Genomic DNA, 18,552 nt, shown 5'->3' with positions numbered 1-18,552 from the left:
TTTTCAAAATGGAGGAGGCTGATTTCAATCGTTTGAAATCGCATAAAGGGAAGAAGATTAAGAGCTATTCAGTAGGATTTAAGGTCCAAGCTATTGAATATGCTAAAAAGAACAGTAAGCAGCTATGTTTTATTAATATACCGTAGCTGCGTGTGTCAAATACGAGTCAATAAATGACTCCCGCCTCCTGGTGGTAGAGGGCGCTAGTGATCCTTCTTGCGACTACTCGGCTGCAGAAGAAGTGACAACAAGCAGCAAGAGTGAGCAGCGATCCTTTATTTTTTCCTCTCGCTTGCACTTTTAACATGGAGGATTACATATCTAAAATAAAACAGTTTTCTAAACTGGACTTTCAATTCGAAGCAGGAGGTAATAAAGGAAGATCTCCATGGAGACAGAGAGACTTTTAAAACTGAAGAAAGATAAGGAAGACTTCTATAAACAAGTTATCGATGCTTTTGATCAGAAGGAGCGGCGCATGAACTTAATTTATAAGTAAAGGTAAGACCATAACAAGGTTTTTTTTATTAAATGTGCTTTTCATGATGGTATCCTTACATCACACTCAAATTTTTAAGTGTAGGCCTATATTTACCGCATGCCTTTGGTAACTGCCGGAGTGAGAAGAGGTTTTAAAATAATGAGCGCCCCGGCGGCAATTCAAGGATATACGGTATGTTTGATTGAGACTTTTATTAGTAGATTGCACAGTACAGTACATATTCCGTACAATTGACCACTAAATGGTAACACCCCAATAAGTTTTTCAACTTGTTTAAGTCAGGGTCCACGTTAGTCAATTCATGGTACAAATATATACTATCAACATAATACAGTCATCACACAAGTTAATCATCATAGTATATACATTGAATTATTTATTTATTTTATTTATCATCTGAGAAATGGACATTGTAACAGTTTCGGTCTGACTTGGTAGGACATGTACAGCCAGCAGTGAACATAGTGAGCACAGAAAGCATAAGAACAAATATATACATTATATATTTTACATTTGGTTATTTACAATCCCGGGAGGTGGGATGTGGTGGGGGGAGGGTATTAGTAAAGTGTTGTAGTTGCCTGGAGGTGTTGTTTTAGTGCGCTTTTGAAGGAGGATAGAGATGAACTTGCATTCCACATTGATGTGGCATAGAAAGAGAATGAGTTAAGACCTTTGTTAGATGGGAATCTGGGTTTAACGTGGTTTGTGGAGCTCCCCCTGGTGTTGTGGTTATGGCGCTCATTTACGTTAAGGAAGTAGTTTGACATGTACTTTGGTATCAGGTAGGTGTAGCGGATTTTATAGACCAGGCTCAGTGCAAGTTGTTTGACTCTGTCCTCCACCCTGAGCCAGCCCACTTTGGAGAAGTGGGTTGGAGTGAGGTGTGATCTGGGGGGGAGGTCTAAAAGTAACCAGACTAGATTGTTCTGGGATGTTTGGAGTCTAGATTTGAGGGTTTTGGAGGTGCATGAACAGTCGAAAAAGGGTTGAATGAGAGTTCCCGCTAGAATCTTCATGGTGCTTTTGTTGATCAGAGAGGAGATTCTGTAGAGAAATTTTGTTAACTGGTTGACCTTTTTGATCACCTTGGTTGCCATTTTATCACAGGAAAGATTAGCCTCTAGAATGGAAGCTAGGTAGGTGACCTCATCTTTCCTGGTGATAACAATGTCATCCACTTTTATAGTCAAGTCACTGACTTTCTTAAGGTTGATTTGGGACCCAAATAGGATGCATTCAGTTTTACCTAAGTGTATGGATAGCTTATTGTCTGCAAGCTAGTTGCAAATTCAGTTCGGAACTGAAGATTTTTTTCCACCTGTGACTTGTCCTTGCCGGATACCAGCAGGGCCGAGTCATCCGCAAACAGAAACAATTCACAGTGGCATGCTGATGGCATGTCATTGACCTATATTAGGAACAGTAAAGGCCCTGATATACTGCCTCGGAGTAAGGGAGGCTGGTGTCATGTTTGTCCTCCTACAGAAAATAATGAGGCAGGTGAGCGGGCAAACACTAATCAGAGACAGGTGAACACCATGGCGACAAAACAAGGGAGTGAAAAAACAGGAAGCAATGGAGTCTTAAAGGCCTACTGAAATGAGATGTTCTTATTTAAACGGGGATAGCAGCTCCATTCTATGTGTCATACTTCATCATTTCCCCATATTGCCATATTTTTGCTGAAAGGATTTAGTAGAGAACATCCACCATAAAGTTTGCAACTTTTAGTCGCTAATACAAAAGCCCTGCCTGTACCGGAAGTAGCAGACGATGACATCACAAGTGTGAGGGCTCCTCACGTCCTCACATTGTTTGTAATGGGAGCCTCCAGCTGCAAGAGCTATTCGGACCGAGAAAACGACAATTTCCCCATTGATTTGAGCGAGGATGAAAGATTAGTGGATGATGATGTTTATAGCGAAGGACTAGTAAAAATAATAAAGTAAAAAAATCAATCAATCAATCAATCAATGTTTATTTATATAGCCCCAAATCACAAATGTCTCAAAGGACTGCACAAATCATTACGACTACAACATCCTCGGAAGAACCCACAAAAGGGCAAGGAAAACTCACATCCAGTGGGACGCCAGTGACAATGCTAACTATGAGAAACCTTGGAGAGGACCTCAGATGTGGGCAACCCCCCCTAGGGGACCGAAAGCAATGGATGTGGAGCGGGTCTAACATGATACTGTGAAAGTTCAATCCATAGTGGCTCCAACACAGCCGCGAGAGTTCAGTTCAAAGCGGATCCAAGACAGCAGCGAGAGTCCCGTCCACAGGAAACCATCTCAAGCGGAGGCGGATCAGCAGCGTAGAGATGTCCCCAACCGATACACAGGCGAGCGGTCCATCCTGGGTCTCGACTCTGGACAGCCAGTACTTCATCCATGGTCATCGGACTGGACCCCCTCCACAAGGGAGGGGGGGGACATAGGAGAAAAAAGAAAAGAAGCGGCAGATCAACTGGTCTAAAAAGGGAGTCTATTCAAAGGCTAGAGTATACAAATGAGTTTTAAGGTGAGACTTAAATGCTTCTACTGAGGTGGCATCTCGAACTGTTACCGGGAGGGCATTCCAGAGTACTGGAGCCCGAACGGAAAACGCTCTATAGCCCGCAGACTTTTTTTGGGCTCTAGGAATCACTAATAAGCCGGAGTCTTTTGAAGGCAGATTTCTTGCCGGGACATATGGTACAATACAATCGGCAAGATAGGCTGGAGCTAGCCCTTCTGTTGCCATGGTTCCAGCTAGCGACTCATCGTTCTTTGTTCACCGTAAGAACTAGTATATGTTTTTAGAAACATATACTACGAAAATCCTGGGATATTCTTTATCTTTCTATTGTGTTGCTAGTGTTTTAGTGAGATTAAATAGTACCTGATAGTCGGGGGGGTTTGTCCATGGGTGTCTTGATGCCAGTCTCTCTGAGGGAAGTCGACGGCAGCTGCATGGACGGCGCAAGCTCAGCGGATCTCCGGTAAGAGGCGACTTTTTACCACAATTTTCTCACCGAAACCTGCCAGTTGACAAGTGGTCGGGATCCATGTTCGCTTGACCGCTCTGATCCATAGTAAAGCTTCAACTCCGGGAATTTTAAACAAGGAAACACCGTGATTGTGTGGCTAAAGCTAAAGCTTCTCACCTCCATCTTTCTACTTTGACGTCTCCATTATTAATTGAACAAATTGCAAAAGAGTCAGCAACACAGATGTCCAGAATACTGTGGAATTGCGCCATGAAAAGAGATGACTTTTAGCCGCAAATGGTGCTGGGCTAATATGTCGCCTGCAACGTGCACGCCTCATCATTCCGTGACGTTTTCAAAAAGAAACTCCGCGGGAAATTTAAAATTGCAATTTAGTAAACTAAAGGGCCGTATTGTCATGTGTTGCAATGTTAATATTTCATCATTGATATATCAATCAATCAATGTTTACTTATATAGCCCTAAATCACTAGTGTCTCAAAGGGCTGCACAAACCACTACGACATCCTCGGCAGGCCCACATAAGGGCAAGGAAAACTCACACCCAGTGGGACGTCGGTGACAATAATGACTATGAGAACCTTGGAGAGGACGAAAGCAATGGATGTCGAGCGGGTCTAACATGATACCGTGAAAGTTCAATCCATAATAGATCCAACACAGCCGCGAGAGTCCAGTCCAAAGCGGATCCAACACAGCAGCGAGAGTCCCGTTCACAGCGGAGCCAGCAGGAAACCATCCCAAGCGGAGGCGGATCAGCAGCGCAGAGATGTCCCCAGCCGATACACAGGCAAGCAGTACATGGCCACCGGATCGGACTGGACCCCCTCCACAAGGGAGAGTGGGACATAGAAGAAAAAGAAAAGAAACGGCAGATCAACTGGTCTAAAAAGGGAGTCTATTTAAAGGCTAGAGTATACAAATGAGTTTTAAGGTGAGACTTAAATGCTTCTACTGTATAAACTATCAGACTGCGTGGTCGCTAGTAGTGGCTTTCAGTAGGACTTTAAACGGAACATAACTAAACAAAACATGATCACAAGACATGACAATTTTCACAAAATCAAGGACTAGTTTTTTAGTTGTGATATTTTACAAGTAAAACAACTGCTGCTCTTAGAGCTTCAATACTATTTAAAGAAAAGAGCCTGAAGAAATGTGAGGTGTTACTAACTGCATGAGTGTCTAGGTTACATCTCATTGTTCCCAATTGGAAGTAAGCCAGTTCTTAAAGTCTCCAATTAAAACTTGGAGTTTTAATTGCATATTAGTTTGATTGATGAGTAAGTAGGGTGTTGTCTGCTTAACTTTACGAGCATACTTTTGAATAATAGTGCCTGACGTGTTCATGTGAAAACCTCACATGAACACATGCTTCAACAGTCGAAGCACGAATGTTTGCGGGACGCCATGACTGACTTTACCGTGCACAGATTCTCTCATGGCGGTAGACACAAACTTAATTTGTCCAACAAACAGGATTGAAGATGGTTTCTTTTAAAATCTTTGTATTAAAATGCAATGGTCAGAGTCCTCAATTAGATATATTAATTTGTAGAAAGTCATATAAATGCTTGTTGTGTTTATGTATTGTTTTCACTAAATTATTTAGAAAGCTATCACTGTTGGTACATATGAGTGCAAAATATAATAAGTAGATTTAGAACTAGAAATGTTGATGGGCCTGCTATTTGTGCCCTGGATTTTTGGCCAGGGGTCGCCAGAAACAGTTTACCGTATTTCCTTGAATTACTGCCGGGTCAAACTCGTTTTGCAAAATTATTAGCGCATTCTTAGCATTACCGCCAGCTCAGGATTAACGCCGGGTCAAACTTGTTTCCCCAAATAATTAGCATATGCCTTGAATTTCCGCCAGGTCAAAATCGTCACGTCACGAGTGACACTTCACCTGTCATCATTTTCAAAATGGAGGAGGCTGATTTCAATCATTTCAAATCGCATAAAGGGAAGAAGATTAAGAGCTATTCAGTAGGATTTAAGGTCCAAGCTATTGAATATGCTAAAAAGAACAGTAAGCAGCTATTTTTTATTAAACACCGTAGCTGCGTGTGTCAAATATGAGTCATTGAATGACTCCCGCCTCCTGGTGATAGAGGGCGCTAGTGATCCTTCTTGCGTCTACTCGGCTGCAGAAGAAGTGACAACAAGCAGCAATCGTTTATTTTTTCCTCTCGCTTGCACTTTTAACATGGAGGATTACATATCTAAAATAAAACAGTTTTCTAAACTGGACTTTCAATCGAAGCAGGAAGTAATAAAGGAAGATCTCCATCGAGATGGAGAGACTTTTAAAACTGAAGAAAGATAAGGAAGACTTCTATAAACAAGTTATCAATGCTTTTGATCAGAAGGAGCTGCGCATGGACTTCATTTATAAGTAAAGGTAAGACCATAATAACATTTGTTTTTATTACATGTGCTTTTCATGATGGTATCCTTACATCACACTCAAATTTTTAAGCGCAGGCTTAAATTTACCGCATGCCTTTGGTAAGTGCCGGAGTGAGAAGAGGTTTTAAATTAATTAGCGCCCCAGTGGCAATTCAAGGAAATACAGAATGTAGGATTTGTTGAAAAACTTCATGCCGAACAATGTCTAATTTTGGGCAAAAGCTTGGAGAAATTGACTTTTCGTAAAAAGCGTGAGCGCCTCAAGGCTTTGACGTACGTTCCGGTGTACTCAGATTTCCGATAAGTGGAAAAATGCCTGTATCGGTTGGGGACATCTCTACGCTGCTGATCCGCTTGAGATGGTTTCCTGTGGGCGGGACTCTCGCTGCTGTCTTGGAGCCACTATGGATTGAACTTTCACAGTATCATGTTAGACCCGCTCGACATCCATTGCTTTCGGTCCCCTAGAGGGGGGGGGGTTGCCCACATCTGAGGTCCTCTCCAAGGTTTCTCATAGTCAGCATTGTCACTGGCGTCCCACTGGATGTGAATTCTCCCTGCCCACTGGGTGTGAGTTTTCCTTGCCCTTTTGTGGGTTCTTCCGAGGATGTTGTAGTCGTAATGATTTGTGCAGTCCTTTGAGACATTTGTGATTTGGGGCTATATAAATAAACATTGATTGATGGATTGAAGAATTTTTGTGTTTTTTTTCCGCTCCAACATTTAACATTGGAGTCAATGAGAGTTTTAGCTGACTTTCTTGGCTTTGAGGGACAACAAAGCGAAATGGGACACATGACCTCCATAAAAGTCACATTTTCTGAGAGAGGACATGTGTGTCAACGTCTTCACCGAAACACATTATAGTGGATAAAAGACGTGGCCGTGAGGACAGGTTATTCGCCACAAAAAACAAAAACATTTTCGGGGCTTCCACGGTCTAGTAAATTAGAGCGGACGCCATCCGCTTTAATGAAGGAAGGCCGATGGCGCTCGCCTCCTTCCGATAGCCGTCCAGCCAAAGCCAAACTTTGAAAGTCAAAACGTTTTAGCCAGGGTTAAATTAGACAAGTTTGTGAACAAAATGAGAAGTTAATCACACAGCAAAGTGAAACTATGGCTGAGCTCCAAGAGGAAGTCATCTCGCAATTAGCCGCCATTTATAAAGCTGCGTACACATTCAATTGGCCCATTTTTTGGGTGCATTCGTGAATAGCGTCACCATGGTAACACAAAATGTTCCCAATTTAGAGTACCCCCATCGGCGCAACTGAGACCTTTTCGACGGTATAACATATGTGGGGGTTTGTTGGCCGGCTCGTCACGTATTAAGCGTAAGAGAAACGTGCGGAACTATAATAAAAGTTGAAGTATGAGCAATAATAATATGGGCTGTTTGCATTGTATACAGCAGTATATACTCTGTTTGTGAAATGTATTCTAAAACATCATTTCTGTTGTATTCTTATTTCACTGTTATATTTGTATTCTCATTTTTGACTTTTATTTTTATTCTTATTGTAATATTTTAATTTATTATTATTTATTATATAATTTAACTTAGTATAATATTAACACTGCTGCTGGAATAATGCATTTTCCTGAGGGAGCTCTCCTGAAGGAATCAATAAAGTTCTATCTATCTATCTATCTATCTATCTATCTATCTATCTATCTATCTATCTATCTATCTAGGCATTCTTCTAGGTGTTTCCATTTCCCTGAGATCACTATGTTGATTAAAAAAACAACTTTATCGCACAAAAAAAAACATACTGATTAAGTGCAAAGGAAAATATGTTCACACAAAATGAAAGGTAAACTGTGAGACTACCTGTTGAACTACTTTTTTCAGGCGCTAATATGTACATGTACTTAAAGGCCTACTGAAATGAGATGTTCTTATTTAAACGGGGATAGCAGCTCCATTCTGTGTGTCATACTTCATCATTTCGCCATATTGCCATATTTTTGCTGAAAGGATTTAGTAGAGAACATCCACGATAAATACGGCAACTTTTGGTCGCTAATAGAAAAGCCCTGCCTTTACCAGAAGTATGTGCGCGTGACGTCAGGAGTTGCAGGGCTCCACACATATTCACATTGTTTATAATGGGAGCCACCAAGCAGTAAGTGCAATTCGGACCTAGAAAGCCACAATTTCCCCATTATTTTGAGCGAGGATGAAAGATTTGTGGATGAGGACGTTTAGAGTGAAGTACTAGATAAAAGATAAAAAATAAATAAGAAAAAAAAGAAAAGGCGGCGTTTCAGATGTAATTAGACACATTTACTCGGATAATTCTGGAAGATCCCTTATCTGCTTATTGTTTTAGTGAGATTCTAAAGACATACCTGAAAGTCGGATGGCTGCGGTGAACGCCAGTGTCTCTCAGAGAAGCCAATGGAGGAGCCAAGATCACAGCTGCCTTTATGAGCTGCAGGAGGAAGTGCCACAATCCACTGATTTCTCCGGTAAGACTTAATCACAATTTTCCGATCCAAAGACATGCTGGTTGACGTAGAGAAAACATGTTCGCTTGACCGCTCTGTGTTAAAGCTTCACAACAAAAAAGAAACACCGGCTGTGTTTCGGTTGCTAAAGGCAGCTGCAATCCACCGCTTTCCACTAACAGCATTCTTCTTTGACGTCTCCATTACTAAATGAACAAATTGCAAAAGATTCAGCAACACAGATGTCCAAAATACTGTGTAATTATGCGGTTAAAGCTGACGACTTTTAGCCGCGAGTCGTGCAGCGCTAATATTTCCTGACAGTCCGTGACGTCACGCGCATGCGTCATCATTCGCGACGTTTTCAACAATAAACCGTGGGAAATTTAAAATTGCAATTTAGTAAACTAAAGCGGCCGTATTGGCATGTGTTGCAATGTTAATATTTCAGCATTGATATAGGAAACACTGGCTCTGTTTGTGTTGCTAAAGGCAGCCGCAATACACCGCTTCCCACCTACATCTTTCTTCTTTGACGTCTCCATTATTCATTGAACAAATTGCAAAAGATTCAGCAACACAGATTTCCAGAATACTGTGGAATTATGCGATTAAAGCAGACGACTTATAGCTGGGATCGGGCTGGAAAAAAATGTCCGCTGCAATTTAGTAAACTAACTTGGCCGTATTGTCATGTGTTGCAATGTTAATATTTCATCATTGATATATAAACTATCAGACTGCGTGGTCGCTAGTAGTGGCTTTCAGTAGGACTTTAATGCTGAGTGGGACATTTTTGTACAAAGACGACTCCCAACGTGGTCCTCAATTTTTACCTAAAAGAGCTGTTCTAAAAACCTAACTCGTTCGTGAACGCCACCTCAGTGTTATTCAATTCCTCTCGGACAGGGGTGTCCAAACTTCTTCCTCTGAGCGCCGCACAAATAAATGTCAAAGCATGCGGGGGCCATTTTGATATTTTTCCTTTTCAAAACCAATAGTTAAAATCCTCAAGGATTCAGAAGCGCCCCACTCAAAAACATGTCAAAAATAAGTCCATACATTTTTGTTGTACTAAATCCCCAAAAACAGTGAAGTTGGCACATCGTGTAAATCAGATATAAAACAGTTTTATGAGATTCTCTAGAGCTGGGCTACTCAACTACATTGTTTTGCCATATTTCACTATCATTTTCATTTTGTATATAACCAGCAATGTTTGATTTTTGTCAGATTTACTAAATTTGGAACATAAAATTAGACATGTGCCATAAGATGGAAAACTTTTTGTGTCTTTTTATGCAACCAAACAAAGTGAGGATTTGCAACCCCCAAACATATTTGCAAACACATTAAAACAGTTTTGTAGACAAAACAAAAAAAAGTGCTTTATTTTAAATAAATAAAAATATACCTGTATAACAAAGCAAGGAGGCCTAATAGAAAGCACTCAAAAGTAAGGCTCTACCTTTTCTCAATGTGCTAGGTTGATGCTAATTTACATATTATATGTCATATACAGACCATACTTGCCAACCCTCCCCATTTTCTCGGGAGACTCCCGAATTTCAGTGCCCCTCCCAAAAATCTCACGGGGCAACCATTCTCCTGAATTTCCACCGAATTTCTCCTGAATTCCACCTGGACAACCATATTGGGGGCTTTAGCAGCCTCTCTCACCTGAAAAGAAGACTATTATATATGTCTTCGCTATCCATAGGTTTATCTATAAGCCATAAAGTAGGCAGGCACCAAGCTATTTCTCAGCGTGTGTTTATTCCAGCCGGCACGTTAATACACTGACACACAACATCCGGATTCCCATCATGCATTGCTTCAAAACTACAGCAAGTAGTAATGTCCAAAAACATAACAGAGGCGAAGCAGAAAAACGGAGAAGAAACATGACGACGACGAGTAAGAAAATGAATATTCCAAAGTTCCAAAATAGTTGGAAAAAATTTTTTTTATTTCATCCAGGACAGCTCGAAGGGAAAGGTGGTCTGCTGCCTGCAAATTTTGTAGATCAGACTTCTCCATTGAACAGATCTACTCATTCATGAACGGATTATTTATATATATATATATATATATATATATATATATATATATATATATATATATATATATATATATCTTTGGGTGTCCCACAATTCGATTCAATATCAATTCTTGGGGTCACGATTCGATGATATATCGATTTTTTTCGATTCGATTCAATTCTCGATTCAAAAACAATATTTTTCCGATTCAAAAGGATTCTGTATTCCTTCAATACATAGATTTCAGCAGGATCTACCCCAGTCTGCTGACATGCTAGCAGAGTAGTAGATTTTTTTTTTTAAACTTTAATAATTGTAAAGGACAATGTTTTATCAACTGATTGCAATAATGTAAATTTGTTTTAACTATTAAACAAACCAAAAATCTGACTTATTTTATCTTTGTGAAAACATTGGACACAGTGTGTTGTCCAGCTTATGAGATGCCATGCAAGTGTAAGCCACTGTGACACTATTGTTCTTTTTTATATTTTTATAAATGTCTAATGATAATGTCAATGAGGGATTTTTAATCACTGCTATGCTGAAATGATAACTAATATTGATACTGTTGTTGATAATATTCACTACTTTTGTTTTGTTCTGTGTGGTGTTTGTGTCTCCTCTCAATTGCTCTGTTTATTGCAGTTCTGAGTGTTGCTGGCTCAGGTTTGGTTTTGGAATTGGATTGCATTGTTATGGTATTGCTGTGTATTGTTTTGTTGGATTGATTTAAAAAATAAAAAATAAATATATATATATATATATATATTTTTTTTTAATAAATTTTTTACAATGACAATCGATTCTGAATCGCACAACGTATTCGATTCGATTTGTATTCGAATCAATTTTTTCCAACACCCCTAATATATATATATATATATATATATATATATATATATATATATATATATATATATATGTATGTATGTATGTATGTATGTATGTGTATGTATGTATGTATGTAGTGTATATGTGTGTGTATGTATATATATATATATATATATATAATGGGTTGACGGGTGTTTTTGGGTTAGCAGGGGATGTATATACTTTCATGTATTCTTATATACAGTATATATATTTATTGCGGCTTAATTTGACTCAACACGGGGAACCTTACCTGGCCCGGACACGGAAAGGATTGACAGATTGATGGCTCTTTCTCGATTCTGCGGGTATATATATATATATATATATATATATATATATATATATATATATATATATATACACCCATCAACCCATATATACACTACATACACACATATATATGTCTTGATTGGATTATCCAGAGAATAGTGCTCGATACCGTGGTAGAGCGCAATATGTAGGTGTGGGAAAAATCACAAGACTACTTCGTCTCTACAGAACTGTTTCATGAGGGGTTCCCTCAATCATCAGGAGATTTTAATGGAAGCATTCACATACAATGGTTTATATAGGGCACAGAGTGGGTGGGTACAGGCAGGTGTAGGGTGTGGTGATTGGCTCATGTGTTACCTAGGAGGTGTTTCCGTCTGTGGCGGCATGTTGAAATGATTTCGCTGCGCTTGTTGAGGGATGATAGATCTGGATGATATATAATAAACAGTTTCTCTTTTAAGCATAGGTTGCATCTTTTATTACCACTGTTGTAAGGTGTGCTGGATGCAAGAATTTGCCATGTTATTGAATATTCAACATTGTTGTCTTTGAGGTTCCAAATGTGTTTGCTGAGTTCTGTAGAATTCCGCAAAGTCTGGTTTCTAAAGGAGGCCTTGTGATTATTCCATCTTGTTTTGAACGCTCCTTCGGTTAATCCTACGTACGTGTCGGATGTGTTAATGTCCTTGCGTATTACCTTATATATATATATATATATATATATATATATATATATATATATATATATATATATATATATATATATCTTCCTTGTGATATCTTTTAACCTGCCTATTGTACAGCAATTGGGCTACTACCCCTGTGGTAAATTTTAAATGTGCTTTATGAATAAAGTTGATTTGATTTGATAATGATTGTGGTATATAGTGACTGTGGTACATAACTGTGGTACATTGCGTGTTAAAAATCCCTTTTGATCATGTTGAGTACAGCAGTGCCATCAAGGAGTAGAGCATGTTCAGGTAAAAAAGTAGGATATAATGAAATTTAAAAAAAGTAGAATTTGATCTAATCAGATTCATAATTGCTTGTCATAGTTCTAATCGCTGGTTTATACAACACAACTTAGTTTGAGCAATGTATGTGTAACAGATCATTGTTGCAAGGATTGATTTATTGATGTTTTTGTTGTTTTCAGAAGTGATGCCCTCAGTGAAGTTGATCCCCAGGCCACAGGAACCACTCTTCGAACCAAAGCCCGGCGGCAATGGCTGCATTCGTTGTGCTGTGGTGGGAAACGCCGGCATCCTCAACGGCTCCAAAATGGGGAAAGAAATCGATGCACACGACTTCATCTTTCGGTGATTTTTTTTTCTTGTCGATATACACGCTTTTTTTTTTAAGTAAAATGTGCCTGAGAATTGGTGCTGGGCGATATGGAAAAAAATGAATATCACTATATGGATAATTGTATATCACGATAACGATATACCACAATATAGTTATGGTACGCTTTCAGTTCTATGAAAAATGTAAATGAGCACTTACCTTTTTTCTCACTTTATTTGTATGTGAAATAAACAAATACATTTGGTGTAGCAAACAACAATAGTAACAAAACACATTTTTTAAGTTTTTAAAACAATTTTTAATTATTTTTTTTAAGTTTTACAAGTATTCAAGTTTCTCTGAAGTGCAGTCAGAATGCTAGATAGTAACTAAAAATAAACAAACCATTTCAATCAAAAAATATTTCAGTGCACGTCTGTGGAATCACTTTGGTGCAGTCAGAACAGGAGTAGATCAAAATGAAATTTAAACCAATACTTTTGGTTGATCAAGTGTAAACAGTTGCAGGCTCTGGAATCATTAACATTAATACAAACCCCGTTTCCATATGAGTTGGGAAATTGTGTTAGATGTAAATATAAACAGAATACAATGATTTGCAAATCCTTTTCAAGCCATATTCAGTTGAATATGCTACAAAGACAACATATTTAATGTTCAAACTCATAAATTACTTGTTTTTTTTGCAAATAATAATTATCTTAGAATTTCATGGCTGCAACACGTGCCAAAGTAGTTGGGAAAGGACATGTTCACCACTGTGTTACATCACCTTTTCTTTTAACAACACTCAATAAACATTTGGGAACTGAGGAGACACATTTTTGAAGCTTTTCTAGTGGAATTCTTTCCCATTCTTGCTTGATGTACAGCTTAAGTTGTTCAACAGTCCGAGGTCTCTGTTGTCGTATTTTTGGCTTCAAAATTTTTGATGGAAGACAGGTCTGGACTACAGGCAGGCCAGTGTAGTACCCGGACTCTTTTACTATGAAGCCACGCTGTTGTAACACGTGGTGTGGCATTGTCTTAAGCAGGGGTGTCCATGATAACGTTACTTGAATGGCAGCATATGTTGCTCCAAAACCTGTATGTACCTTTCAGCATTAATGGTGCCTTCACAGATGTGTAAGTTACCCATGCCTTGGGCACTAATGCACCCCCATACCATCACACATGCTGGCTTTTACACTTTGCGCCTAAAACAATCCGGATGTTTTTTTTCCTCTTTGTTCCGGAAGAAACCACGTCCACAGTTTCCAAATATCATTTGAAATGTGGACTCGTCAGACCACAGAACACTTTTCCACTTTGCATCAGTCCATCTTAGATGATCTCGGGCCCAGAGATGCCGGCGGCGTTTCTGGATGTTGTTGATAAATGGCTCTTGCTCTACATAGTAGAGCTTTAACTTGCACATACAGATGTAGCGACAAACTTTATGTAGTGACAATGGTTTTCTGAAGTCTTCCTGAGTCCATGTGGTGATATCCTTTAGAGATTGATGTGGGTTTTTGATACAGTGCCGTCTGAGGGATGGAAGGTCACGGTCATTCAATGTTGGTTTCCGGCCATGCCGCTTACGTGGAGTGATTTCTCCAGATTCTCTGAACCTTTTGATGATATTATGGAGCGTAGATGTTGAAATCCCTACATTTCTTGCAATGTCACTTTGAGAAAGGTTGTTCTTAAACTGTTTGACTATTTGCTAACGCAGTTGTGGGTCTGCTCCTGTCTCTGGCCATGCTCCCTCCTCCCCAGCAGACGATGGCGTGGAACACCGCAGAGGCCACCACAGTGGATATGTTTCTTTTACTTTTTATTCATAGCTGTATGTAGAAGTGGCTGCTTGTATCCGGTGCTTTAATGTCTTTAATGTCATTTGTGTTATTTGATGTTTGATGTGTACTATGGCTATGAGCTGTTGTTTTTTTCCTTTGGCCTCAGTCTGGACCCCCTCTCCATGGCCCAGGCTTAGACTGATTTTTTTTTATTTAATTTTATTTTATTTTAATCTTATATTCCCCCCCTGTTTACCTGTACCTCATCTTTTTTGTAAGGGGCGCTGGAAGCCGGCAGACCCGTCAGCGATCCTTTCCTGTCTCCCTGTAATGTTTGTCTGATCTTGAATGGGATTTTGCTGAAAATTAAAATTTTCCTGAAGGAACTTTCCTGATGGAATAAATAAAGTACTATCTAATCTAAAGGGGTGCACATTTTTTTGGGAAGCTGTTTTTATAGCCAATCATGGCACCCACCTGTTCCCAATTAGCCTGCACACCTGTGGGATGTTCCAAATAAGTGTTTGATGAGCATTCCTCAACTTTATCAGTATTTATTGCCACCTTTCCCAACTTCTTTGTCACGTGTTGCTGGCATTAAATTTGAAAGTTAATGGTTATTTGCAAAAATAAAGAAATGTTTATGATTTTGAACATGAAATATGTTGTCTTTGTAGCATATTCAACTGAATATGGCTTGAAAAGGATTTGCAAATCATTGTATTCTGTTTATATTTACATCTAACACAATTTCCCAACTCCTATGGAAACGGGGTTTGTAGAATTGGTTAGTTGTGTTAGCGTTGAGCGACGGAACACTTTTCTTGCATGCTTTGTAGTAGGCCGGCTTTGTTGCGTGAAGAAGCCTACAATTTATTAAGTCATTATTTTGTCATTGATATGATTTAGTAAGTCAATATTTTGACTTAGTAATTTACTAAGTCAAAATAATGACTTACTGAGTCAAATGAATGACTTACTGTAAGTAGGCGTTTGCAATAAGCGTTTGAAAAAAAGTGTTAAAAGTGGTGCCACATGCTCACATCGGTTCAACTCATCATGCTTAATTTATTACAGCTTTTGGGAAGCCTGTAGTTGATTTTTATGATGTAAATGTTATATTTTTTTATCAACATGCTGGAGCAGGGACCCTGCCATTCAAAACAAGGCTGCTACATTACTAATGATTAATGTAACTATAGCTGAAACAAATAGTACCATAGCAATAGGAGATACTAGTCATCCCTGAACACCCTGGAGTTCATGTAGGCTTTATGATGCAGTTACATTATTATATCAACTATCAGAGACAGCTTCAGAAAACTCTTCATTTAACCTAATGTGGTTTTTTGCTGCCTCAACACAGAAAAAGGTAATGTGAAATAACTTAGTTGTTAACTGTAGGTCAGTAATGCCTGTCTTTCTCTCAGACAGACAGGGCTTTGCTGTCCGTTTCATGTGTGGCGCACACACACGCATGCACGCACACACTCCGCACGGTGAGCTAACGTTACGCTTAAAGCTGTGTCCCACAAATTTGACAGTGTCAAGCAAACCAACGCGTTCTCAACGCAATGTAGCGTCCTCGTTAAAAAATATATTTTTTGTTTAAATCAATAATCCTAACTCCCATGGCGAAAAACTAAATTATGTTTCTTACAAGTAGCCTTATCACTGGGGGGTTGGAGAACAATGAATATCTTAACATGCTACTCTACACAACATAAGAGGACACAGAAAAGCATAGCTAACCGCTAAGCTAGAGCTTAGAGAGAGAATGTAAACGGGTGAGAGGAGCGATACAATTATCGAAAATAACGATGCCAAATACAAAACCCAAAACCAGTGAAGTTGGCACATTTTGTAAATGGCAAATAAAAACAGAATACAATGATTTGCAAATCCTTTTCAACTTATATTCAGTTGAATAGACTGCAAATACAAGATATTTAATATTCAAACTGATTTTTGCAAATCATTAACTTACAATTTAATGGCAGCAACACATTGCAAAAAAGTTGTCACAGGGGCATTTTTACCACTGTGTTACATGGCCTTTCCTTTTAACAACACTCAGTAAACGTTTGGGAACTGAGGAGACAGAATTTTGAAGCTTCTCAGGTGGAATTTTTTCCCACTCTTGCTTGATGTTCAGCTAAAGTTGTTTAACAGTCTCTGTTGTGGTAGTTTAGGTTACATAATGCACCACACATTTTCAATGGGAGACAGATCTGGACTGCAGGCGGGCTAGTCTAGTACCCGCACTCTTTTTCTGTGAAGCCACGCTCTTGTAACATGTGGCTTGGCATTGTCTTGCTGCAATAAGCAGGGGCGTCCATGATAACGTTGCTTGGATGGCAACATATGTTGCACCAAAACCTGTATGGACCTTTCAGCATTAATGGTGTCTTCACAGATGTGTGAGTTACCCATGCCTTGGGCACTAATGCACCCCCATACCATCACAGATGCTGGCTTTTACACTTTGCGCCTTTTAATAATCCGGATGTTTTTTTTCCCTCTTTGTTCCAGAGGACACAACGTCCACTCTTTCAAAAAAAAATTTGAAATGTGTATTCGTCAGAACACTTTTCCACTTTGCATCGGTCCATCTTAGATGAGCTCGAGTCCAGCGAAGCCGGCGACCTTTCTGGGTGTTGTTGATAAATGGCTTTTGCTTTGCATAGTAGAGTTTTAACTTGCACTTACAGATGTAGCGACAAACTGTAGTTACTGACAGTGGTTCCTGAGCCCATGTAGTGATATCCTTTACACACTGATGTCGGTTTTTGATGCAGCCTGAGGGATCAAATGTCATGGGCATGCCGTTTACATGCAGTGATTTCTCCAGATTATTTGAACCTTTTGATGAAAAGCTGGTTGAGAAATGTTGTTCTTAAACTATTGGGCAATTTGCTCACGCATTTCTTGACAAATGTTAGTGAATGAGTGAGCATTTCATGGAAGCTGCTTTTGTAGCCAATCATGGCACCCACCTGTTCACTTGTGGGATGTTCCCAATAAGTGTTTGACGAGCATTCCTCAACTTGTTCAGTCTTTTTTGCCCTGTGCCAGCTTTTTTGAAACATGTTACAGGCATTACATTTGAAATGAGCTAATATTTACAAAAAAATAACAAAGTTTCTGAGTTGGAACGTTGAGTATCTTGTCTCTGCAGTCCATTCAATTGAATATAAGTTGAATAGGATTTGCAAATCATTGTATTCTGTTTTTTTCCACCATTTACACAACGTGCCAACTTCACTGGTTTTAGGTTTTGTTTGTGACGCTAACATTGCAGATTGTTTTTGTGTGTCAGGATGAACGGGGCCGTGATCGAGGGTTACGAGACCGACGTGGGGAAGAAAACGAGCGTCTACGTCCACACGGCTCACACCATCACCACGTCCATGTCCAACGACAACAAGAACATCCCCCACAATCAGGTAGGTCGCGCCCCAAGCTCCCGCTCGTCGTTGGCGTCGTGTACCAGCCAGGCCCTCATACTGACCTCTCGCTACGTGCTGCTGCAGGGTATCAAATACGTGATGATACCAGCCAACTTGAGGGACTTTCAGTTCCTGGGAGGACTCCTCAAAGGAGAAATTGTGCCAGTCGGCGAGTTCAAAAACACAAGGTAATGAAAGTCGAGTTTTATTTTAATTATTTTCTTATGCTGCCATTAACTGTAGTCAGTCTCGGTTTGTCATTATTATTATGGGCCTGCTGCAATACGAGCGTCATCTTTTTATTATAGTTCTGCACGTTTTTCTTACCTTTAATACCAGACAAACCAGCCAACGAACCCCCACATATGTTATACCCTCGCAAAGGTCTCGTTTGTGCCGACGAAGGTACTTTAAAGTCCTACTGAAAGCCACTACTAGCGACCACGCAGTCTGATAG

General features: G+C 39.5%; 1 protein-coding gene across 3 annotated transcripts in view; it reads left to right on the top strand.

The window, feature by feature from the left end:
- LOC133557190 (alpha-N-acetylgalactosaminide alpha-2,6-sialyltransferase 1-like) overlaps positions 1-18,552 on the top strand; it is a 35,045-nt gene that overhangs the window by 7,654 nt on the left and 8,839 nt on the right. For all 3 annotated transcript variants that reach the window (XM_061907461.1, XM_061907462.1, XM_061907460.1), the window contains exons 5-7: positions 12,717-12,879; positions 17,966-18,092; positions 18,180-18,283. In XM_061907461.1, coding sequence (XP_061763445.1) covers positions 12,717-12,879; positions 17,966-18,092; positions 18,180-18,283 — 394 coding nt within the window. The remainder of the gene's footprint in view (positions 1-12,716; positions 12,880-17,965; positions 18,093-18,179; positions 18,284-18,552) is intronic.

The sequence above is a fragment of the Nerophis ophidion genome, linkage group LG08 (genome assembly GCF_033978795.1).
Source record: "Nerophis ophidion isolate RoL-2023_Sa linkage group LG08, RoL_Noph_v1.0, whole genome shotgun sequence".
Taxonomy (NCBI): domain Eukaryota; kingdom Metazoa; phylum Chordata; class Actinopteri; order Syngnathiformes; family Syngnathidae; genus Nerophis; species Nerophis ophidion.
The sequence above is the reverse complement of the archived record's forward strand: the minus strand, read 5'-3'. Positions and strand labels throughout refer to the sequence as shown.